A 26667-nucleotide genomic window follows, 5' to 3' on the forward strand; every position below is an offset into this window, starting at 1 on the left:
TCAAACATAAAGATACCAAATGTAAATTTTTGGTGAAGAATCAATAAGTGGGACATAATTGTGAAGTTGAACAAAATTTATTGGTTATTTTAAATTTTTGTGGAAATTCAAAAACTGAAAAGTGGGGCGTGCAATATTATTCGGCCCCTTTACTTTCAGTGCCGCAAACTCACTCCAGAAGTTCATTGTGGATCTCTGAATGATCCAATGTTGTCCTAAATGACTAATGATGATAAATATAATCCACCTGTGTGTAATCAAGTCCCCGTATAAATGCACCTTCTCTGTGATAGTCTCAGGGTTCTGTTTGATGCACAGAGAGCATCATGAAGACCAAGGAACACAACAGGCAGGTCCGTGATACTGTTGTGGAGAAGTTTAAAGCCGGACTTAGATACAAAATGATTTCCAAAACTTTAAACATTCCAAGGAGCACTGTGCAAGCGATCATACTGAAATGGAAGGAATATCACACAACCACTGCAAATCTACCAAGACCCGGCCGTCCCTCTAAACTTTCATCTCAAAGAGAAGACTGATCAGAGATGAAGCCAAGAGGCCAATGATCACTCTGGATGAACTGCAAAGGCCTGTTTCACACTTCCGTTTTTGTGTCCGCCAAACGGATCCGTTTCCGTTTTTTTGACGGAAACTGATGCAAACGGATCCGTTTTTAAAAAAACGGATCCGTTTTTTTGACGGATCCGCGGTAACCACTAATGGAAGTCTATGAGACAAAAAAAACGGATCCTGCAAAAAAATGGCGGATAAATTTTTTTACGGAAACCAACGGATTTTGACGGATTTGAAAAAACTGAAGTGTGAAACAGGCCAAAGATCTACAGCTGAGGTGGAACAGTCTGTCCATAGGACAACAATCAGTCGTACACTGCACAAATCTGGCCTTTATGGAAGAGTGGCAAGAAGAAAGCTATTTCTCAAAGATATCCATAAAAAGTGTTGTTTAAAGTTTGCAACAAGCCACCTGGGAGACACACCAAACATGTAGAAGAAGGTGCTCTGGTCAGATGAAACCAAAATCAAACTTTTTGGCAACAATGCCAAACGATATGTTTGGCGTAAAGGCAACACAGCTCATCACCCTGAACATACCATTGCCAATGTCAAACATGGTGGTGGCAGCATCATGGTTTGGGCCTGCTTTTCTTCAGCAGGGACAGGGAAGATTGTTAAAACTGATGGGCAGATGGATGGAGCAAATACAGGACCATTCTGCAAAAGACCTGAGACTGGGACGGAGATTTGTCTTCCCCCTGTCTGACCACAACCTACTGACATTCTCTTCCCTCTCCTCTCCTACTGCGCAACCCCCGCTCCATAAACTCGCTCACCCTCGCAGGAATCTCAAACACCTCAATTTACAATCACTCTCTGAGTCCCTTCTCCCCTTCATGACACAGATTCTGCTGCCATTTTTTATAACACCACAATAACAGCAACACTCAACTCAGCTGCCCCCCTCACACAGAGCAAAACTCTTACAATCAACAGGCAGCCCTGGCTGACCAGCCTGACCGAAGAACTGAGATGGGTTTCCAGGGCCGCTGAGCGGAGATGGAAGAGAACCCATTCTACGGAGCACTTCAGCGCATACAAACAGTCCCTTGCCAGCTTTAAGTCCACGCTCTCTGCTGCTAAACAAACTTACTTCGCATCTCTCATATCCTCCCTGTCTCACAACCCTAAACAACTCTTCAACACTTTCAATTCTCTACTCCATTCCACAGCACCTCCTCCCCCTCCTCTCAATTTCTGGTGAAGACTTTGCCTCCTTCTTTAAGCAGAAGATCGACAAGATCAGTCACAACTTTGGCCCGCAGCCCCCAATGCCACTCTTAGCCGCTCAGCCCTGTTCTGCAAAAGCCAGCTTCTCCACCATGACGGAAGATCAGCTCTCCACCCTTCTGTCAAGATCACACCCTTGTGCCCTCGACCCACTCCCGTCTCACCTCATCCCTAACTTGGCCACAGTCTTCATCCCATCTCTAACACACCTCTACAACCTTTCACTTACAATTCCCTCATCCTTCAAACATGCCTCAATCACACCCATCCTCAAAAAGCCCTCCCTTGATCCATCCTCTGTGTCTATCTATCGCCTGATATCTCTTCACCCTTACGCCTCAAAACTACTGGAACAGCATGTATATCTTGAACTGTCCTTCCACCTCTCCTCCTGTTCCCTCTTTGACCGGTTACAATCTGGCTTCACACGGCATCACTCAACTGAAACTGCTCTAACTAAAGTCACTAACGACTTACTAACCGCCAAGAGCAAGCGACACTACTCTGTCCTCCTTCTCCTGGACCTGTCCTCTGCCTTCGACACCGTAGACCATTCCCTCCTGCTACAGACTCATCTCTTGGCATCACAGACTTGGCCCTATCCTGGATCTCATCATACCTAACAGACCGAACATTTAGTGTCTCCCTCTCACACACCACCTCCTCACCTTGCCCCCTGTCTGTTGGTATTCCTCAAGGCTCTGTCCTAGGACCCCTACTATTCTCCATCTACACCTTTGGCTTGGGACAGCTCATAGAATCCTACGGTTTGCAGTATCACCTCTATGCCGATGACACGCAGATCTACCTATCTGGACCCAACCTCGCCTCCTTACTGACTGAAATCCCACAATGTCTGTCTGCTATCTCAGCCTTCTTCTCTGCTCGCTTTCTCAAACTGAACATGGACAAAACAGAATTCATCTTTCCCCATCTCACTCTACCCCTCCACCAGACCTATCCATCAATGTCAATGGCTGCTTTCTTTCCCCAGTCCCGCATGCTCGGTGCCTTGGGGTGATCCTCGACTCTGCGCTCTCTTTCAAACCATATATCCAAGCCCTCGCCTCCTCAAACTCAAAAATATTTCCCGGATCCGCTCAATCCTCAACCACGAAACCAGAAAAACACTAGTGCATGCTCTTATCTCCCGCCTCGACTACTGCAACCTCGTACTCTCTGGCCTCCCCTCGAGCACTCTGGCTCCACTCCAGTCCATCCTACACACTGTTACCCGACTAATCCACCTGTCTCCCCGCTATTCCCCAGCTTCCCCCCTATGCCAGGCCCTTCACTGGCTTCCTATTGCCCAGAGGCTCCAATTCAAAACCCTAACCATGACATACAAAGCCATCCACAACCTGTCCCCTCCATACATCTGTGACATGGTCTCTAGGCATCTACCCGCACGCAACCTTCGATCATCTCAAGATCTCCTTCTCTACTCCCCCCTTATCTCTTCTTCCCAAAACAGCAGCATACAAGACTTTTCCCGTGCTTCCCCCATACTCTGGAACTCTCTGCCGCAACACATCAGACTCTCACCATCAACGGAAACCTTCAAGAAGAACCTGAAGACCCACCTGTTCCGACAAGCCCACAGCCTGCAATGATCCTCGGTCTATTGAACCACCGCACGACCTGCTCTACCCTCTCCTACTGTATCTTCACCCATCCCTGTAGACTGTGAGCCCTCGTGGGCAGGGTCCCCTCTCCTTATGTACTTGTGTGTCCCTTGTCTTACACATGTTTCTTATACTTGTCTATATTTCCCCTTTTTACATGTAAAGCGCCATGGCATAAAACAACCACTACTACCTACTACCCACTACCACTACTACCACTACTACTTCCCAAACATAAAGCAAAATCTACAATGGAATGCTTCACGAATAAACATATCCAGGTGTTAGAATGGCCAAGTCAAAGTCCAGACCTGAATCCAATCGAGAATCTGTGGAAAGAGCTGAAAACTGCTGTTCGCAAACAATCTTTATCCAACCTCACTGAGCTTGAGCTGTTTGCCAAGGAAGAATGGGCAAAAATTTCAGTCTCTCGATGTACAAAACGGATAGAGACATACCCCCAAGCAACTTGCAGCTGTAATCACAGCAAAAGGTGGCGCAACAAAGTATTAAGTTAAAGGGGCTGTATAATATTGCACGCCCCACTTTTCAGTTTTTGAATTTCCACAAAAATTTAAAAATAACCAATACATTTCGTTCAACTTCACAATTGTGTCCCACTTGTTGTTGATTCTTCAACAAAAATTTACATTTGGTATCTTTATGTTTGAAGCATGATATGTGGGAAAAGGTTGAAAAGTTCCAGGGGGCCGAATACTTTCGCAAGGCACTGTAGTTCAGTTATTTTAGATCCAGAATAGGATGGACGGAACCATCCTTCTTTGTAACTACAAACAGGTTTGAAGACACCTGAAAAATGATCCATCACAGGAATGGTAACAATGACACCTGATAGGGGCAGGGAGGTGATGGCCTTGAAAAACCCAGAAGCAAGTGAGTTTTTCTTTGGTGGTCGAGACATGAAAAGAAAACGGATTCAGGCCAGAGAAGGAAATTTTAATTTGCACCAAGAGGAAATTACCTCTCTGACCAAGGAGTCGACCACAGAAAGCCAAGTATCCTGGTAAAGAAGGAGACTACCACCTACCCCGGAATAAACTCCAGGAGGCTGTGGCCCATCATGCGGAGGAGAACCTATTGGATTTGGTTCTGGAAGACCTGTGATGAGGACCGTGGGAACGCCGAGAAAGAGCTGGTTTAAAAGAGGGCGTTTTCCTCTCTTGCCGTGCAGGGTAAGGCCTTTCCTGATGGACGAGACCCCCAGAATAGAGAAATTGAATGAAAGAACGAAAATAAGAATATATAGGGTACACCGTCTGGACAGTGGACGACTGGGATTTTGCTGGGGGAGCGAGGTGCTCTTTCCCCCTGTGGCGTCAGAAATTATCAGATCCAGCTCAGCCACAAAAAGGTGCATGCCTTGAAATGGAAGGCTGCTGAAGCACTTTTTAGCCATTCGCCTGTCATTAGGATGGGATTAGAATGGCCACGATGTTGCTGAATATCAGAGCAGCAAATCCAGCGGCATCGAGTGAAGCAGAGAAAAAGATATTTTCCTGCAAGGGAAATCTGATCTGATATCAGGCATAGACCGCCTTTGACACCCAGGTGGCGGCAAAGGATGGGCAGAGCACTGTCCCAGAAGCCTCAAAAATAGGTTTTGCCAAAGAATCAACATGCCTGTCAGAGGGGTCCTTGAGAGAGGCTCCGTCAGGGAGGGAGGGGATCATGTCAGAGTATAAACAAGACACAGGGAGATCTACCGCCGGAAGGGCCAATCAGAGTTTAATAAGGTCAGAAGCAAAGGGATATAGAATATAACATTTCTGTCTGGGTGTTCCCACTACGTCATGATTATCTCAAATTCCTGGTGGTTTGAAAACGCCCGAGGAGGAAGTTTCACCTTTTTGAAGGATACAGACTGCTCCGTAGACATAGAATCCTCATCCTTGACGTTCAGAGTCTGATTCACAGCCAGGACGAGACTATCCATCATGTCCTGGAGTTTAGCGATCTGGTCGAGATCAGAATCCAATTCAGAGCGGAAGTTAGATTCCTAAACCGTCTGAAGATCGGGGGAAGACGCTCAAGAAAGGGATGCCATCCTAGAGGAGGTGGAAGGAGACAAAGACCTGGAGGATGAGCTTGCACGCGTTCGCTTCTTGGCTCTCCTATTTACCCTGCTATGGCGAAGTAGATTCACGGGTGACTCAGATTCAGCCCCAGTGGTGATCGGTACACTGCAGGCAGCCGTTGGCACGGGTAGACGCTCTATGGCCAAGACTACGGATTCTGATACTTTGATTAGGTCGAGACCAATTGAGATAAGACTGCAGCCCACTTGGGGGGAGGGGGAGCGCTGTCCTCGTGGTAGTGAGAGGCTCTTTTGGGGCCAGCATTGTAGGGTTATCGCAGTCTGAGCAGAGTGCCATCTATTGAGGCAAAGTGTTGGATTATAGGCAAAGCAGGAGAAGAACGAGAGGCCCTAATGCTAGACATGTGAGTGAAAAGAGTTTCAAGTGTGAGGCTGCTGAGCGGAGGCCTAAGAGCAGAGCCTACCCGTTCCTGAAGAAACTCAGAACCAAATGAGGAAAAAGACCGCAAAACTTGAGACCAGGAACCAATGAAGAGAACGGACAAATGATGCCAGAATAGAGATGAGAAGCTGAAAATGTGCAACTGAAGCTGGATAGGCGTGGAAGAAGAACGGAGACCGGCTGCTGCACTGGAGGCGGGCCTGGGAGGAAAAGAGGGGAAGAAAAGCCTGCGCAAAATATTGTTAAGCGGGAGGCCTAACAGAAGTAGACATCGAAGCCGGTTACCAAATTTTGACAGCGATCAGCTGGAGGAACCTGAGGACGAGGTCTGAAAAAGAAAAAATGCGGTCCTGTGGAAACCTGCTGAAGTCTTCAAGGCCCGGAGTCCCCACTGCCTGCAATGCTGGAAGGATAATTTTGCGTGAAACACACGTCTGGAGAACCCGAGTACCTCTGTGCTGTTCTGTTATCTGGCATCCAGACTCCTTCCCATCATGGAAGAAGTTCATCAGAATCTCCTTGCGGGAGTCACTGGTATAGGGTACGTCTACAATCTTTGCACATGTCTCGTAATGGTGGACGAGTGAGCCGGAGATAGTTGGCAATGACCAATCCCTCTAAATGTATGCCCCAAATACTTGATGAGTTAGGGGGATATGGTCCTACTTGGTAGACACAAGAGGGTACAATGTGGATCAGACAACACTGTTCTCTCAGTATATAGTTTGGATGACAGTGTTATTACATCCTGTCAAGCGTAAGTCACAAGCTGTATTTGAAAGTAAAAGGGAAATCATAACTAAAAACACAGCAAAAAAAAAAAAAAAATAAAGAGTAGAGACGGGTCTCAATGCAGACCCGTGTCTGCCTCCTTTGAACACTAAGCTTGGTTCCAGTTGGTGGGTGTAGCCAGCTGGGGAGGAGTACCGTATATACTAGTGTATAAGCCGACCCCCCTAATTTTGCCACAAAAAGCAGGGAAAACTTATTGACTCGCGTATAAGCCTAGTGTGGAAAATGCAGCAGCTACTGGTAAATTTCAAAAATAGAAAAATAGATACCAATAAAAGTAAAATTAATTGAGACCTCAGTAGGTTAAATGTTTTTGACTATCCATATTGAATCAGGAGCCCCATATAATGCTCCATACAGTTCATGATGGGCCCCATAACATGCTCCATACAAAATACACCCCATATAATGCTGCACAAAGGTTAATAATGCCCCCATAAGATGCTCCATAGAATAAGCCCCATATAATGCTCCATAAGGGTTATGACCCCATAAGATGCTCCATAGATTATGTCCCATAAGATGCTCCATAGATTATTCCACTATAAGATGCTCCATAGATTATGCCCCAATAAGATGCTCCATAGATTATGCCCCATAAAATGCTCCATACATTATGCCCCCATATGCTAGCCTATAGACTATGCCCCCATATGCTAGCCCATAGAATATGCCCCCATATGCTGCCCCATAGAATATGCCCCATATGCTGCTCCATAGACTATGCCCCCATATGCTGCTCCATAGAATGTGCCCCCATATGCTGCTCCATAGACTATACCCCCATATGCTACTGCTGCAAAAAAAAAAAAAAAAAAAAATTCCATACTCACCTCTCCTGCTCAGGACCCGGCACCTGAGATATTCACCTGTCCGGGGGTCCATCGCTGCTCACCACTGTCTGCGCGTCATCTGTCAGTGACTGTTCAGCCAGCAGAGGGCGCGGCGCGCACTAACCACGTCACCGCGCCCCCTGCTGGCTAAACGTCACGGACACAGGAAGCAGCAGACATCGGTGAGCAGCGTTGGACCCACGGACAGGTGAATATCGCTATACTTACTCCTCCTGGCGCGGTCTCTGCAGCCTCGCTTCTCCACTGTCTCCCTTCCTGCCTTCAGCGGTAATGTAATACCGCTCATTACACTCATGAATATGCGCATATTCATGAGTTTAATGAGTGGTACCACATGACCGCTGAAGGCACGAAGGGACGACGTGCGTGGAGAAGCGGGGGAGGGGTCTGCGAGACCACGCCAGGAGGGGTAAGTATGATCTCTGACAACCCCGCTCCCCCTCCGACCCTCAGGTATATGACTCATGTATAAGCCGAGAGGGGGACTTTCAGCCCAGAGGAATGTGCTGAAAATCTCGTCTTATACACGAGTATATATGGTAAGTTTTTTTCTGCCTAGATTCAGCAGCATACATTCATTATGTCCCGTGTGTCCCCAAATGAAGCTATAGAGAACAGAGATTTAACTGACAGAAAAGTCAACCATTGTTACAATTGTTAGAGGGAATGCAGCACTCTTTAAGTTACCAAGATATTGGGGTAAGATAACAGATTCTCTTTTTTTGGCCCATTTTTCTAAGGAAAACAAGCTGTCTAAATTCTGTACACATTCATAAAGGATGTTCATATCTTTAGGCCACACCCTCACTCATTATACAAATGCACATCACCTGATATGCTTCATCCAATTAGAGTTTATACAGCTTGGAGTAAGAAAATCTGCATAAAAATGATGTTATGGTCAGTATACTCACTTGCCCAAAAATTGTGCAATAACAGAAACCCATAAAATGAAGACCCCATATGTACATGGGCTGAGTTCACCATTATATGTGTGGAGAATACAACAGCTGTAGGCTTAAGCTTGAAGTACTGTTTCGAGTTGACAGCAGTTCATGCACATCACCTGATATGCTTTAAACCAATTAGAATTCACATTCATACAGTTTGAAGATGGAAAACGTACATAAAATATCAAAATATTAACTTGCCTAATAATTCTGCACAGTTTATTTTTTAAAACAAAACAGACTGAAAAATCTCTAAAGCCTACATTTAAGACGAGACCAGTTACCTTTTTGTGCTGCTTTAGCGGATACATTGTCATCTATCCCTGGGCTGTCCCGCTGCAATGATTGCAATGACATATTTGAGTCGGAATGAGAGTCAGAAAATGCATGTTGATCCTGCTCAAGAAAAGGGAAAATTTCATACAAATATTTTTTATTTTACTCATTTATATAGCGTTCTTAATTCCACAGCACTTTCCAGACATTATCTATCAACATATAAAAACAATATGCATTTTCCAGACTACGTCCTCCAATCATTTCTTCTTTTCAGAATCCATGCATATTACAACTGGAGTCTGCCATATTTGTATTTTAAGTCCCAAACTGAGCATATTGGTTTTTACACTAATACATTTTAAATGTTTGAACTTTATTTACATCAGAAATAGAACTGACACATTTCACATTTAGATTCAAATGTAAAGATGAAGAGCAGACGAAGGAATCAGATTTTTCTCAAATACCTGTAATTAACAAATGAGATGACTTACCTTAGTATAATAGGTTTTCTTTCAGTTCACCAGATTCAAAAGCTCAAAATCTGGTGACATTCTACTCTAGGAGGTACCGGATGCGAGAGGAGAGTTAATTCTACTCAGAGTGGCAAATTAGAACCAGATATGGCAGAATTTCGAAGGTTTCACCATTTTTTCGACTCGCTGACCCATAGATTACCATGAGAAAATTAATTTACCCATTTTTCATATAAATTTACCAAAGGAGAATCACAAACATGGCAAATTGATTCACAAATGCATCCAACTAGGCAGTCAATGAGCAAAATGCAAATAAGAGCAAAAATGTACATCTCCAAACAGGAACCTAAACTTTACTTCATACAGAATTTCATTATTCATCATCCATGTACGAAGATACACATCATCTACCTAGTTGCAAATTTTAGATGTGCATTACATCACTTCTTACATGTCTGTATTCACCATGAAGTAAAACAGCAGCACCAATCTCTCCTGTGTTAGAGTATGTGCACACGCCGCGGATTCTGCTGCGGATCCGCAGCAGTTCCGCAGGCATTGTACAGTAACCATGTAAGCTAATGATATTTCAAATCCGCAGTGCACATGCTGCGGATTTGCTGCGGTTTTAAATCCGCAGCATGTCATTTCTTTCTGCAGATTCCACAGCGGTTTGACACCAGTTCCATTGTCCAGGTGTCAATCCGCAGGTGACACTACCTCCGGTTTTACCTGCAAATCCGCGTGGAAAAATTCGCAGGTGAATCCACAGCGTGTGCACTCACCCTTAACATGCTGCAAACTACCAAGTTTCCCACCCACATAGTGGTTACTTCCAGCTAAGCAACAGGAAGGCTCATACAACTGTGAAATTGTGGACTGTGGAGAGCCTAGTCTGCAGACTCTTAAAAAAAGGATAAGATTTTGTTTATTATATAGCTATCTATATGAAAAAAGTTTTATATTTTGTCATTTTTTTTATCAAGATTTTCAGTAGCGGAAAGGTAGTATAAGCAACAGTTTCCAGTATCTGTTTTCAGTTAACGGAAACCATATAAATTGTGACAAACAGCAGGTCGTCCTTTTCTCTTTCCATTTAGAGGAGATAGTAGCTATAATTTGCTTATGATGGTAATAAGCAAGTGGCAGGAATTTTATAGACTGCATTCCAACACAAGCTAAATCACTTCTAAATTTCTGAGACTGAAAATTAATTCCATACAGTAGTGTTCAAAATATTACCAGTTGCTGCGGTAGAGTCTAAGAAAACCAGCACTCGGCATTCATGATCTGCATGTTTTTTAGTCTGTGTATTAGAATAATTAAATTGAAAGGGGGTGTGTTCAAAATAATGGCAGTGTTGAGTCAATTAGTGAGGTCAATCATTCCGTGAAGAAACAGGTGTGAATGAGGTAGCCCTTATTTAAAGGGAACTTGTCAGCAGGATTATGCACAGTAACATGCAGACACTGCCAGTTCGGCGCTGTCTTACTGATTAAAAAGACAGTTGGGTTGATGAAATCCGTCTTGTGTGGTAAAATCTTTATTTTCAGTTTTGAGTTAATAATATCCTTGTGCTCCAGGGAAGACCTGTGGTGGGGGGTCTTCATTCATGTGTTGCTCTGATTAGTTATTCATCAGTATGGCTCCTGACAGAGCACTGATCTCTCAGTGACCTGCCCCTTAGTGGATATGTATGTATATTATTATATATTATTATTCAGCTAAATGATCTCCAATGCTTTAAAGTGGAAAGCCAAACCAGAGAGACGTAAAAGAAAACGGAAGGCTACTATTCGCATGGATGGAAGAATAGCCAGAATGGCAAAGGCTCAGCCAATGATCACCTCCAAGATGATCAAAGACAGCCTCAAGTTACCTGCAAGAACGGTGACAGTATAAAGAGAAAACAGCAATATGAAATGACAATGATCACCTAGTGTACATAAACAAAAATACTTTATTAATAAGCCAAACAAGCACATTAAAAAAATTAAAAAGAAGAATACAATATGCTGTTAATACACCAGACCATAGCTAGATAATGTTGTAGGTCAAATCCTAGATCTAAAATTACAGCAAAAATAGACAAAATTGTGCAGAACAAGGCAGAGTGAGCTCCAAGCAACAATAAATAAAATCAAGTGAACCAGGTATATATTACAGTATATAGCTTGGAGACCAGCATTTTGCACAGCCCATTGAGACTATTTCTTCCTCCAGCAGACTGCACTTTGCAGATTTGTACTTGATTTAGCTTCTGGACATTACTTCAGCTACAGGGGTTGTGTATGTATGTATGTATTATATACATACACACACACATACACACATATATATACATATACATACACACACACACACATACACACATATATATATACATATACATACACACATACATATATACACATAGATAGATAGATATCTATCTATCTATAGCACTTTGGCACATTGTACTTTTTTCCCTTTGTACTATTTTTCTTGCTATACTGCTGCCATTGTTGTATTATTTTTGCCCAGTCTCTCACCCTTATTAGCTTTACAACCCACATTGGTATTATAATTTAAGAGACTGTGTATCTGTTTCTGGTCTCCAAACTATATACTGTAATATATATCTGGTTCAATTGAATTTATCTATTGTTGCTTGGAGCTCACTCTGCCTTGTTCTGCACAATTTTGTCTATTTTTGGTGTAATTTTAAATAAATTTTGATAATAAACACTCTATATTTTATTTTTGTCTGATACTTCCCCTCTGTTTGGGTTTATTGTCATATTTTGGAAGTTGACACATTATATTTATGGTCTTTTTTGGTTTTCAAATCCTAGATCTTGTGACGACTCCTGGAGTGGACCCTCTGGGTTGTGGCATCAACCCTCCCAGGGCGGGCGGACCTAATGAGGACCACCCACTATACAGGGAGTGTCAGGGGCAAGCCCAAGGGAGTAAGGTACCACGACTGCTATCACCAGGTGGCCGGCTCACAGGATACACGAATGTGTCTGCAGGAACGTGCAAAGCGTGGACACAGGGACACGCAGGGTACAGGGTGAGTGTAAGGAGGCACGGAGAGTACAGACAATACAAGGCGTGTACATGGGAGTGTGCTAGATACAGGATAGTGCAAGGCAGGTACACGAGAGCACGTATGGCGTGCACACACAAGCACGCCCGGGTGTGAGCAAAGCCGGGCGCGTGCAAAGGAGCACGCCAGAGTACAGAGTTAGAGCGTGCGCAGAGAGGCACGGCAGAGTGCAAGGCTAGGCAGAAGGCGTGCCAGGAGGCACAACAGAGCATAGAGCAGAGCGTGTGCCGAGAGGCACGAATGAACAGTGCGGGAGCAGATCACTAGGCTGAGTACAGGAATCGAGCATGTGCCAGGAAGCACAACTGAGCACAAGGCAGAGGACCTGAATACAGCGCACAGCCAGGCAAGGACAAAGCAGACCAAGCCAGCAAGCACAACAATAATCAGGCACCTCCCATAGGAAGAGGTAGCCTGATCTAGCACATGATCACTTGGACTTCCGGGTCAGATCCTCCAGGACAATAGAGATGACAGGCTGTAGACAGAGCTGAGAAGAGCACACATGTGCACTAGCAACATTGAGCAACCATGGAACTAGGTGCAAGAGGTGCGCGTACGCACCCGACGGGACCCCTGGAGCGGCCGCGACAACGGAAGTGGTGACACCGGGCCCGGGGTCCCGCCCCCAGGGGAGCGCGGTGTGACAGATCTGTTGGAAAAGTGTCAAAAAACGCAGACAAAATACAGCTCTGGCAAAAAATTAAGAGACCACCGCAAAATTTTCAATCTGATTTTTCTCTTTATAGGTATATTTTGGAGTAAAATGTAAATTGCTATTTTATTCTATAAACTACTAACATGTCTTTGAATTTCCAAGCACTAAATTCAGAAAATGAGAAATGGTCAAAAGAACAAAAAAATGCAGTGCTTGCAGACCTCAAATAATGCTAAGAAAACAAGTTCATAATCATTTAGAAACAACAATACTAATGTTTTAATTCAGGAAATGTTCAGAAATCAATATTTTGTGGAATAACCATGATTGTTAAACAGCTTTCATATGTCTTGGCATGCTTTCCACCAGTCTTTCACACTGCTTTTGGGTGACCTTATGCTACTTCTAGTACAAAAATTTAAGCAGTTCTTCTTTGTTTGATGGCTTGTGACTACCCATCTTCCGCTTGATTACATTCCAGACGTTTTCAGTGGGGTTCAGGTCTGGAGATTGGGCTGCCCATGACAGGGATTTGATGTGGTGGTCCTTCATCCATCCATTGATTGACCCTAGCTGTGTGGCATGGCGCATTGTCCTGCTGGAAAAACCAGCCCTCAGAGTTGGGGAACATTGCCTGAGCAGAAGGAATCAACTGTTTTTCCAGGATAATCTTGTATGCGGCTTGACTCACACGTCCTTCGCAAAGATTAACCTGTCCAATTCCAGCCTTGCTGAAGCATGCCCAGATCATCACTGATCCTCCACCAAATTTCACAGTGGGTGCAAAACACTGTGGCTTGTACGCCTCTTCAGGTCTCCGTCTAAGGCTGGGTTCACACGTAGCGGAATTCCCACGGAAGTTACTGCAAGAATTCCGGAATTCCATTCCGTGGGAAAATCGCATTTTAAATTCCCGCAATTTTCCCGCGGAAAAACTAGCGATTTGCAAGCATAATTAGCTTGCAGAATGCTAGCGTTTTCCAAGAGATCTGTAGCATCGCTTGGAGAACTGACTGACAGGTTGGTCACACTCGTCAAACAGTGTTTGACGAGTGTGACCAACTTTTTACTATTGAGGCTGCCTATGCAGCGACAGGAGTAAAAGATATAATAATAAAAAAAAGTACTGTTATTCTCACCTTCCGACGGCCGGCGATCTTTCCACCTCTCTCCACGCTCCCGGCATCTTCCGGTCCTTTGCGCGAATGACCGCGAGACGTTGCGCTCCCGCGACGTCATTCGCGCAAAGGATTACTGGGACGGGAAGATGCGTGGAGCGAGGCGGGAAGAAGATCGCCTGCCGTCGGAAGGTGAAAATAACAATATTTTTTATTTTAATTCTATTTTTTTACAGGGATATGGTACCCACAGCCCAGAGGACAGTCTCCTCTCCTCCAGACCGTGGGTACCATCCGCAAATGTTCTGCTTACTTTTCGCATGGTGGGCACAGCCACATGCGGAAAGTAAGCAGAACAATGCATTCCTATGTGTGCGGGATCGCCGCGATTCCGTAAAATTAATGAGCATGCTGCATATTTTACCGCGATGCGATACCGCCGCGGGAAAATCCGCAGCATTAGCACAGCATTGAGGAATCCCATAGGATTGCATGGGATGCTGTTTTTTTTTTTTTTCGTTTTCGCAGCAAAATCGTGCGTTTAAAATCGCCGCGAAAACGCAAAAAAACTCTACGTGTGAACCCAGCCTAACCATTAGACGACCAGGTGTTGGGCAAAGCCGAAAATTAGACTCATCAGAGAAGATTACCTTACTCCAGTCCTCTATGTTCCAATCCTTATGATCTTTGGCAAACTTCAGCCTGGCTCTCCTTTGCTTCTCATTAATGAAAGGCTTTTTTCTATCTTTACATAACAAGCTCTGTGAGGCAGGGCTCAAGTTAAGAACTGTTCTTGTGGTGCCCTTCACCCCAGCTGCCATTTGCCATTCCCTTTGTAGGTCACTTGATGTCATCCTGCGGTTGCTGAGTGACATTCGAATAAGATGATGTTCATCCCAGTCAGTGGAGAGTCGTTTTCGGCCTCTGACGATCTGTAGCTTTGTTGTCCCCAATGTCTGCTGCTTGACCTTGTTGTAATGGACTGTCATCTCAGAAATTTTAAGGATAGAGGCAACATGATCCTCACTGTATCCCTCTGCTAGTAAAGCCAAAATTGAGCCTCTCTTTTCCTCACTCAAGACTTTTCTCTTCTATTTTTTCAATCCTATTACTTTTGGGATATTACTAGCACTCGTTTTGCCATCCAGCTTGTGATATTGCAAAAGGATTGTGAACACCACAGCAGGGTTTTTTATACTTTACTTTGTTAAATAAGATTTGATTTAGGTGATCACCTAGTCAGAAGCACATTAAGTAGAATGAGGTGTACTCTGGTTGGAATTCAACTAACACTGGAATGGAATGGCTGTCAGACATGTAGAGAAGCTGATTTTTATAAAACTGTGCAGTGGTCTCTTAATTTTTGCCAGAGTTGTATAGCAACATTTCAGTCAGCTAGGTAGAAGTGAAAACCACAGAGATGCAGGCAAAAGTATCCATGACATATTTAAATGCAACAAAAAAGAGGAAATATCCCCCTAACGGATGGTATAAAAGTGTATGAAAATAATAAAGTGCAAGTGCAAACCATCAAGTGTACAGGATATAATGCAAATAAAACTATCCCTGATAGAACCACACAGTCACCTGTCCTATGCTATACTGCTGGCGTAACAATAGTGAAGATGAGAACCGACATAAGAAAATCATATGTGACCCATACAAAAGACAGAAATAAAGGAATAACCCCACTCGTAAAAAGGTGGCTTCAACAGGGGAGGTATTGTAAGCTTGAAGGTCTGTTTGAGAATACAGTATATTAGATCTATCTATACATATATTTGAGGTAATTACCAAATATGATCTCCTTCACCAAGCTGGATCGTATTTCGCAATAAACCTTATATATTCTCAAACAGGCCTTCAAGCCTACAATACCTTCCCTGATTAAGCCACTTTTTGAGTGGCAATTTGCATGGGGTTGGGGTTATTACTTAATGTTCTACCTTTGGTATGGGTCACATATGATTTTCTTATGTTGGTCCTCATCTTCACTATTATTATGCCAGCGGCATAGGCTAGGACAGGTGACTATGTGGTTCTACCAGGGATAATTTGATTTGCATTATATCAAGTACACTTGATTGTTTGCACTTTATTCTGTACATGCACTTTATTATACCATCCATTAGGGCAATATTTCATCTTTTGTTGCATTTAAATAATATGTCTTCCAACAGATCTAGGATTTGACCTATAACATTATCTTGCTATGGTCTGGTGTACTAATAGCATATTGTATTATGCCTTTTAATTGTTTTAATGTTTTTGTTTGGCTTGTTGTTAATAAAGTATTTTTGTTATGTATACTAGGTGATCACTGTCATTTTATCTTGCTCTTTTCTTTTTATCCAAATTCTGTAGCTTTTTGCACTATGTGACATGTAGATCCCTATATTATTCTAAGGTGGGGGTGCCTTCTTTATTCGGCAACTGTGACAGTTAGAAGAAGCCTGTGTGAAGCTAATCTTTGAGCAAGAAGTCCCCACAAAAAAACCCAAAAACCATCAGCTAGCCTAAAGAGAAATGGAGAAACATTACGAAAGTAAAAATGTTCTTTTTGGGTCCAAGGGCCGCAGACAGTCCATTAGACGACCCCTAAACTCTGCATTCAAGCCACAGAGCACTCTGAAGACGGTGAAGCATGGTGGTGCAAGCATCATGAAATGGGCATGTTTCTTTTATACTATGGTGCCGGACCAATTTACTGCATACCAGGGACCATGGACCAGCTTGCATATATTAAAATACTTGAAAAGGTCATGTTGCCTTACACTGAAGAGGAAATACCTTTGAAATGGGTGTTTCAACGAGACAAGGACTCTAAACACACCAGTAAACAAGCAAAATCTTGGTTCCAGTCCAACAAAATTGAGGTTATGGAGTGGCCAGCACAATCTTTGGACCTTAAACCGATAGAACACTTGTAAGGTGACAATAAAAATGCAGTTTCTGAGGCAAAGTCAACAAATGCCAAAAGATTGTGGGATGTAGTCGAAGCATCCTGGGCTGGAATAACAGGTGACAGAAGTTGATTGACTCAACATAGATGTGAAGCAGTTCTAAAAAAGTGTGGGTATACAACTAAATATTAGGTTAGTGATTCACAGAAATTCTAAATCCTCAAAAAAAAAAAATAGTACATATTGTGAGATTGTAAAGACAAATGCAGACACAGCTATTTTTTTTTTTAGAACAGCCCAATGCTCTTTTTTATTTTCTATAAAGTAGTTAAAAATTATATACATTTCTCTCCATGTTTTGAATTTGAAAACAATGTGCAATGTTCTCAATGCTTGGTAAGAAAAACTAGTATGAAGATTTTATGATTAACTCATGTTTTTGAACATACTATTATTTTGAACACTACTGTACATGTGAATTGATGTTTCTGTAGCATATGCATGGAAGACTTGCTACAGGTAAAATCAGAGACAAATCTGTACTGAACATTTTCAAATTTTGATCTAGATCAGGTCCAAGATATTTTAGACCTACCAAATATTAACAATTAGGGACTACAGCAATCCAAAAAACCTTAGAATAATGCAGGTAACGGAGAAAAATTAACAAAAAATGGTAAGATTACTGTTTATTACCTTTACTTCTTCATTCAGCTCTTTTTTCTCACGTTTCACGATCACTAGCTTTCCTCGTTTAGCCTTTTCAGGTTTCCTGGAAGAGACTGGCTCCTCCTCTTCCTCATCATCATCATCTTCATCCTCTACTATCTGTGGTGCACTTCTTTTTCTCACACTAATCTGAATTTGGAGTCAAACCAACTATAATTAAAACATAGCAAGATAAAAGGAAAATTTGCTTTCGGCGATAAGGTCTTATCAAAGGGGAGCTCCGATCTATATTTTTTTTTATTAAATGTGTGTACATGTGCATGTAATGTAGTGTAAAAGTTAATGTAGTCACCTACTGCCGCTGTCTGCAGTGTTCAGTGCCTTACTGCATAACTTCTCAGTGACGTCACAGTAATTCGGACTAGCTAGCTCACTCTATACATGAGTAGGAAGTCTCTTTTAGAAAGAAAATCTATGGAGCCTCATTCTATGTTCCATAGGCTTACATTGTAAAATTCACTTCTGAGTCATGCAGAGCAAAACACGAGACTGGGGTCAAATGGCCATTGATTCTCCCATGGGAGAATCGAAGTACAGGTGTGCAGAAGACGGAGAACTTAAAGGGAATCTGTCACCCTTTTTTTCGGCTTGCGGCTGCCGGCATAGACATCGGGGGCTTATCTGCAGCAGTCTGTAATGCTGTAGATAAGCCTCCGATGTAACCTGAAAGAGAAGAAAAACACGTTATATTATACTCACCGGGGTGGGTTCACTTCTGTTGAGGACAGAGCAGAGTCCTGCAGTGCGCAGGCGTCAGGAGAGGTCCGGCGCCTGCGCAATGCAGAATTCTACTCTGCCCTCAACAGGGCAGAGCAGTGTGCTTGACCCGCAGCCATTACAGGACGGGAGAAGAGGACGTCATCGCATGAAGAAGGGAGGCGTCGTCCGGACCACCCACCCCGGCAGGGCCGGCCTGAGAGATTACGGCGCCCTAGGCGAAACTATTTTGTTGCGCCCCTACTATTCTTGGCAGTAGATGAAAACTTGGGATATAAATTTAGGAGCAAAATAAACCACAACAACGATTAATTAACTCTCTCCTAACTCTTTAATCTTCTGAGAAGTTGTATAGGACAAATATATACAAAGTAAATCAATAACACAAAACAAAAACGACCATAGGTATTTAAAATTTTTGTTTCCTTGCTTTTTTTTTTTTTAAAAAGGATGACACTAAAGGCCCCGTCTCACTAAGCAATCTCGGTAGCGAGATCGCTGCTGAGTCACAACTTTTGTGACGTAACAGCGATCTCACCAGCGAGATCGCTGTGTGTGACAGCGATCAGCGAGCGGCCCCCCTGCCGGTATCGCTGATCGCTGGAAGAAACCTCTGGACATTTCTTTGGTCGCTGGTCTCCCGCTGGCCAGCACGCATCGCTGTGTGTGACAGCGGGAGACCAGCGATCAGGTGTAAAAAAATAATAAAAAAAAAAATAAAAAATATAGTTATTCTCACCTTCCGATGTCCCGTTCAGCCATCCTGCCTCTCTCCACGCTCCGGTCCCAGTGATCCTTTGCATGAATGACCGCAAGACTTTGTTATCCCTCGAGACAGTGACATCTCGCGGTCATTCGTGCAAAGGATCACTGGGACCGGAGCGTGGAGAGAGGCGGGATGGCTAAACGGGACGTCGGAAGGTGAGAATAACAATATTTTTTATTTTGATACTACTTTCTACAGCGATAGCCAGCGATGCCGGGCGCTCGGCATCGCTGTGCTAATCGCTGGTGAAGCTGTGTGACAGCTCACCAGCAATCACATAGCGACTTACCAGCGATCCTGACACCTTCATATCGGTGTCGGGATCGCTGGTGAGTCGCTTAGTATGACGGGGCCTTAAGTCACCGAGATTGTTTCGTGAAGTCCCGCGATATTCAAGATGGCGTCCCGCAAGAACATGTCGCTGGCGTGGGCGACATCTGGATCCAAAATGGCGTCGGCGTAATCTCGCGAGATTTCGCCGACGCCATCTTTTTGGATCCCGATGTCGTCCACGCCAGCGACATGTTGTTGCGGCAACGCCATCTTGAATATTGCGGGATTTCACGAAATCCAAGATGGCGTCCCGCAAGAACATGTCGGCGGCCTGGAGAACGTCTGGATCCTGGATCGCGGCGGCGGAGGAAGATGTCGGGGCAGCGACGATGACGGTGTGAGTATGAGAAACGGAGTGAGAGAAAGGAACGTATGTGGAGTGAAAGAGTGAGTGGACATGAGTGGAGGTGAAAGGTGAGAGGAGTGTGTGTTGAGGCGGTGTGGTGTGTTGAGGGTTAACATGGCAAGAGGTGTTAACGACGTCGGCAAAATCTCGCGAGATTTCGCCGACGCCATCTTGCATTCGTGAAATTGCGTCATTTACCTCACGCCGACTTGCTGTGCGGACGCTTGGCATTGCCTGTACCACCATAACTACTGCTGCCCTGGTCCTATGCCTGTTTACTGCCGGTGTCTAATTACTGGACCAATTTGCCTGTACTGCCAGAACTATTGCTACCTTGCTCCTCTGCCGGTGTCTAATTACAGGGCTAATTTGCCTCTACCGCCATAACTACTGCTGCCTTGCTCCTCTGCCGGTGTCTAATTACAGGATCAATTTGCCTCTACCGCCATAACTACTGCTGCATTGCTCCTCTGCTGGTGTCTAATTACAGGGCCAATTTGCCAATACCGCCATAACTACTGCTGCCTTGCTCCTCTGCCGGTGTCTAATTACAGGGCCAATTTGCCTCTACCGCCATAACTACTGCTGCCTTGCTCCTCTGCCGGTGTCTAATTACAGGACCAATTTGCCTCTACTGCCATAACTACTGCTGCATTGCTCCTCTGCCGGTGTCTAATTACAGGGCCAATTTGCCTCTACTGCCATAACTACTGCTGCATTGCTCCTCTGCCGGTGTCTAATTACAGGGCCAATTTGCCTATACCGCCATAACTACTGCCTTTGTCCTCTGCCGGTGTCTAATTACAGGGCCAATTTGCCTTTACTGCCATAACTACTGCTGCCTTTGTCCTCTGCCAGTGTCTAATTACAGGGCCAATTTGCCTCTACCGCCATAACTACTGCTGCCTTGCTCCTCTGCCGGTGTCTAATTACAGGGCCAATTTTGCCTCTACTGCCATAACTACTGCTGCCTTTGTCCTCTGCCAGTGTCTAATTACAGGGCCAATTTGCCTCTACCGCCATAACTACTGCTGCCTTGCTCCTCTGCCGGTGTCTAACTACAGGGCCAATTTGCCACTACCACTTCATAACTACTGCTGGGCAATTACAGGGTCAATTAGTATCTGTTTACTCTACAATACTCCAGGACGCCTTCTTCACTGCCAGATAACTGCCAAATAGACTCCTTTACCTGTGCCAACATGAGTCATAACAAAAAGTATGCCAATGCCAGTGAAAGGAAAGCAGCTTTAGCACTACGACAAAAACAACGCCGTGCTAATGAGACTCCTGAGGAAAAACACCATCGCCTTGAGAAGATTAAGGCTTATAAACGCCGTCGCCTCACACACGAATCCCCTAACTCTAAATCCATAAGATTGGCTGAAGAAGCCTCTGCACGCCGTCACCGCCGACAACAGACGGCCTCTTTCTCATCATTATTATTAGACTCACAACAGGATGCTTCCACATCAGCATGTGGAACAATTTACTGCTACACTTCATCCCATATGCCGTTCACTGACATAACTAATCAGCAATCTGTTTCTGCCCTATCAATACCACCATTCAATACCGATGCACAGTATGCCAATGCCAGTGAAAGGAAAGCGCTTTAGCACTACAACAAAAACAACGCCGTGCTAATGAGACTCCTGAGGAAAAACAGCATCAACTTGACAAGATTAAGGCTTATAAACGCCATCGTCTCACACACGAATCCCCTAACTCTAAATCTATTACATTGGCTGAAGAAGCCTCTACACGCAATCACCGCCAACAACAGATGGCTTCTTCCTCATCATTATTAGTAGACTCACAACAGGATGCTTCCACATCAGCATGTGGAACAAGTTACTACCACACTTCATCCTATATGCCGTTCACTGACATAACTAATCAGCAATCTGTTTCTGCCCCATCAATACCACCATTAGTCAATACCAACGCACAGTTTCTTCACATACAAGCTGCAGTTAGCCCGCAGAAAGTGCAACCAAGACAAATATACGTTGGTCTCAAAACTAGGCGCACCCCATCGGTTGGACATGCACTTCTACTACAACCTCACATTTTCACTAATGATGAAAATAGTATTACCGAACACAGCTGTGGTGACATGACCCATGTATGTGAGCATTGCGAAGCTTTGCATTTTGTAGCAGAGATACCTTCTGATAACAACTTTACGCTCTGCTGTCAGAAGGGTAAAGTCCATGTACCCATACTACAATATCCTGATGTCTTTACACGTTTGCTGAAAGGGCAAAGTGAATTTAGCAAAAATTTCATGGATAATATTCGAAGTATTAACAGTTCCTTTGCTTTTGCCTCCATGGGTGCAAATATTTCACCACCTCCTGCATATGGCCCATAATGTTTCCGCATACATGGCCAGATCTATCATAGAACTGGAACACTACATCCCTCAGATGACCAGCAACGCGCATTTGCCCAACTTTACATTCTCGATACCACTACCGCAAACGAACAACGCTTACGATGTAAAGAAAATCAAAAATGTCATCCTACATTGATGAACATTATTGCCCTTCAAATCCAAACTATTAATCCTTTTGTGGAAGCTTATCAAATGTTACGTGATGTGGAAGAACAAGAAAAAATTAAATCTCTACAAAACGGAACTGTCATGCCAAACATCACTATGGCTATTAAACAAGATCGTACTCAAGACCCTCGACGCTACAATAATCCCACTGTCAGTGAAGTAGCAGTCGTGTTTCAAAATGACAATGGTGAGCCACTAATGTCCACTCGCAGGATTTCAGAATACTCAAGATGGCATGGCCGCAAGAACATGTCGCCGGCGTGGACAATGTCGGGATCCAGGATGGCGCCGGCGGAAGAAGATGTCGGGGATCGTGGAGCAGCCACGATGACGGTGTGAGTATGAGAGACGGAGTGTGAGAGAGGGTCGTATGTGGAGTGAAAGAGTGAATGGACGTGAGTGGAGATGGTGAAAGGTGAGAGGAGTGTGTGTTGAGGCGGTTTGGTGTGTTGAGGAGGTGTGTGTGTATTGAGGGTTAACATGGCAAGAGGTGTGTCACTATCCTCTCGATGCGATAGCATCGGGCCTTAATCTACTATAATAAATGCGCTAAGCAGCTTCCGGGTTGTAACAACTTCCATCCAGTTGTAACTGGTGACGTCACAGCACACCTCTTGCCATGTTAACCCTCAACACACCACTCCTCAACACACACTCCTCTCACCTTTCACTATCTCCACTAATGTCCACTCGCAGGATTTCAGAATACTCAAGATGGCATGGCCGCAAGAACATGTCGCCGGCGTGGACAACGTCGGGATCCAGGATGGCGCCGACGGAAGATGTCGGGGATCATGGAGCAGCGACGATGACAGTGTGAGTATGAGAGACGGAGTGAGAGAAAGGGTCGTATGTGGAGTGAAAGAGTGAGTGGATGTGAGTGGAGATGGTGAAAGGTGAGAGGAGTGTGTGTTGAGGAGGTGTGTGTGTATTGAGGGTTAACATGGCAAGAGGTGTGTCACTATCCTCTCGATGCGATAGCATCGGGCCTTAATCTAGTTCTATTATAAATGAAGCCTATAGTTCCCCTCAGCCACCCACACAGATGGACACACATTAGACCTGGTCTTCACCAGTCTCTGCTCTCTTTCTAACTTCACCACTTCCCCTCTTCCTCTATCTGACCACCATCTACTCACTTTCTCATCCCTGTCCTCCTCACCTGGCACCCATGTCCAGCAACACGCGCACCCCCGCAGAAACCTTGCACTCCTAGACACCCATGTGCTCTCCGACTCTATTCTACCACCGGCATCCATATCCTCACTCCATGACACAGACGGTGCCACTGCTTTCAACAATGCCATTCTCGCATCAGCTATTGACGCGGTTGACCCTCTCGTTCATGGCAGAATGCGACGTATCAGCAGACAACCCTGGCACAATAACACCACTAAAAAGCTCCGGCAAGTGTCCAGGATTGCAGAGCGGCACTGGAAGAAAACAAATTTGCAAGATGACTTCAACAGGCAACACTCGATTTCAAATCTGCCCTCACCTCTGCTAAACAGGTCTACTTCACAACCCTCGTATCTTCCTTATCTTACAACCCAAAACAGTTATTCAAAACTTTTAACTCCCTCCTCCGCCCACCACTGCCTCCTCCAACCTCCCTCATCTCTGCCGAGGACTTTGCCACACACTTCAAAAACAAGACTGACCAAACAAGGCAAGTCTTCATCACTCAACCACCACAACCCCTTTGTATACCAGACCAATGCCCAAACCCCATAACCTCACTCTCCAACATCACTGAAGGGGAGCTTAATCGTCTCTTCTCCAAATCGCACCTCACAACCTGTGCACTCAACCCCATCCCATCTCCTCTCCAACCTCACCACCACACTTATCCCATCCCTAACCCACCTCTTCAACCTATCACTAACATCCAGTACCTTCCCTTCTGCTTTCAAACATGCCACAATCATGCCTATCCTTAAAAAGCCAACCCTCGACCCAACCGCTATGTCCAGCTATCGCCCAATATCGTTGCTTCCATACTCCTGGAACAGCACGTCCACGCTGAACTATCCTCCCACCTATCATCTAACTTGCTCTTTGACAATCTACAATCTGGTTTCCGCCCCCATCACTCCACTGAGACAGCCCTGACCAAAATTACTAACGACCTACTTACAGCCAAATCAAAGGGACAATACTCTATACTCCTGCTTCTAGACCTGTCCTCTGCATTCGACACAGTTAACCACTGCCTCCTACTACAGATCCTCTCCTCCTTCGGCCTCAAAGGCCTTGCCCTATCCTGGATCTCCTCATACCTTTCCAACCGCACATTCAGCGTCTCCCACACTACCTCCTCATCCCACCCTCTCTCTGTTGGAGTCCCCCAAGGCTCTGTTCTAGGACCCCTACCCTTCTCAATCTATACACTTTGTCTGGGGCAACTCAAAGTCCCACGGATTCCACTACCACCTTTATGCTGATGACACTCAGATCTACCTCTCTGGCCCAGACGTCCCCTCTCTGCTGTCCAGAATCCCAGAGTGTATCAGACATATCCTCCTTCTCCTCTTGTTTCCTCAAGCTCAATGTGGGCAAATCTGAACTCATCATCTTTCCTCCATCTCACAGATCTTCTTTACCCGACCTAGCTATAACAATTAATGACATCACACTTTTCCCAGTACTGGAAGTCCGCTGCCTCAGAGTAACCTTTGACTCTGCCCTGTCCTTCAAACTGCACATCCAAGCTTTCTACCTCCTGTCGCCTCCAGCTCAAAAATATTTCCAGAATCCGTCCTTTCCTCAACCCTCAATCTACTAAAATGCTTATGCATGCCCTCATCATCTCCTGCCTCGACTACTGCAACATCCTTTTCTGTGGTCTCCCTGCTAACACCCTCGCACCTCTCCAGTCCATCCTTAACTCTGCCGCCCGACTAATTCATCTCGCTACTCCTCCGCTTCTCCCCTCTGCAAATCTCTTCACTGGCTCGGATTCCCTCAGCATATCCAGTTCAATTTACTAATACTGACCTACAAGGCCATCTATAATCTGTCTCCCCCATATGTCTCTGAACTAATCTCCCGATACCTTCACTCACGTAATCTCCGGTCCTCCCAAGACCTCCTTCTCTCCTTCACACTTATTCGCTCCTCACCCAACCGCCTCCAAGACTTCTCCCGAATAGCCCCTATTCTCTGGAATTCTTTGCCCCAACAAGTCCGACTATCAACCACATTTGGATCCTTCAGACGGAGCCTGAAAACCCACCTCTTCAAGAAAGCATACAGTCTGCAATGACCCCGCTACCTCCTTCTCTCTCACCACTACCGGTGATATCACCTCAACCAACACCGGAACTGCTGCAACCCATCAACCTACAGTCTCCTTCCCCACCATCCTGTAGCATGTAAGCCCGAAAGGGCAGGGTCCTCTCTCCACTCTATCAGTCTGTCATTGTTAGTTTACTGTAAGTGATACCTGTAAATTTGTATGTAACCCCTTCTCATGTACAGCACCATGGAATCAATGGTGCTATATAAATAAATAATAATAATAATAATAATAGTTCAGAAATATTAAACAAAAAAGAAAAATGCTTCCTTACCAATTCAAGTCCCAGTCAAGCATTTTTTTTTTATCGTTTACCTAAAATAAACAAGTACATAAAAAAAAAAAAACCCAAGTAGACCCATCATATTCAGGAGATTGCGTCTCAAGTTTCTTGTCCCATTATATAGACCTTTTCTTAAAAAAAATATGTCACAAAGACACCATATTATCTAAGAGATTTAGCTCAACTTTTGTTGGAATTAAGGAACATAACCTGGAAAGAGGATTTTTTATTTTTAACACTCGATGTGCCCGCATTATACTCAAATATCGAACATATTTTGGGGTTGGAGTAGATCACTCCCAAACCGAAGATCCGGACATGAGATCAAAAACAAAAATCTATTCTCCTGAGAGGTTTGAAATTTGTATTACAGCACAATCTGCTTTCCTTTCAGGGAGATCTCTATATACAGCACTTCGGCAGTGCAATGGGGGGAATAGGGTCGCCCCAAGTTTTGTAAATCTATTCATGGGGCGTTTCGAGTCCCCATTACCTTTAATATCTCTAAAATTAGATAGACACATTCAATATTATCGCCGCTACATAGATGACCTGTTCATCATATGGAGCCGT

At 44.5% G+C, this 26667-nt stretch overlaps 1 protein-coding gene across 5 annotated transcripts in view; it reads right to left on the bottom strand.

Annotated features, from left to right (window-relative positions):
* Window positions 1-26667, bottom strand: part of MORC2 (MORC family CW-type zinc finger 2) — a 196131-nt gene that overhangs the window by 30045 nt on the left and 139419 nt on the right. For 4 of the 5 annotated variants that reach the window (XR_012222267.1, XM_073554790.1, XM_073554792.1 and 1 more), the window contains exons 21-22: window positions 17750-17911; window positions 8810-8921 (exon numbers count right to left, since the gene is read on the bottom strand). Coding sequence is in view for 4 of the 5 variants with exons in the window: in XM_073554790.1 (XP_073410891.1) it covers window positions 8810-8921; window positions 17750-17911 (274 nt within the window). In the remaining variant the exon portion in view is untranslated. The remainder of the gene's footprint in view (window positions 1-8809; window positions 8922-17749; window positions 17912-26667) is intronic. The other variant, XM_073554793.1, reaches the window with a different exon arrangement.

This window comes from Dendrobates tinctorius, unplaced genomic scaffold (genome assembly GCF_039654945.1).
Source record: "Dendrobates tinctorius isolate UK_male_01 unplaced genomic scaffold, ASM3965494v1 ptg000213l, whole genome shotgun sequence".
In the NCBI taxonomy this organism is placed as follows: Eukaryota; Metazoa; Chordata; class Amphibia; order Anura; family Dendrobatidae; genus Dendrobates; species Dendrobates tinctorius.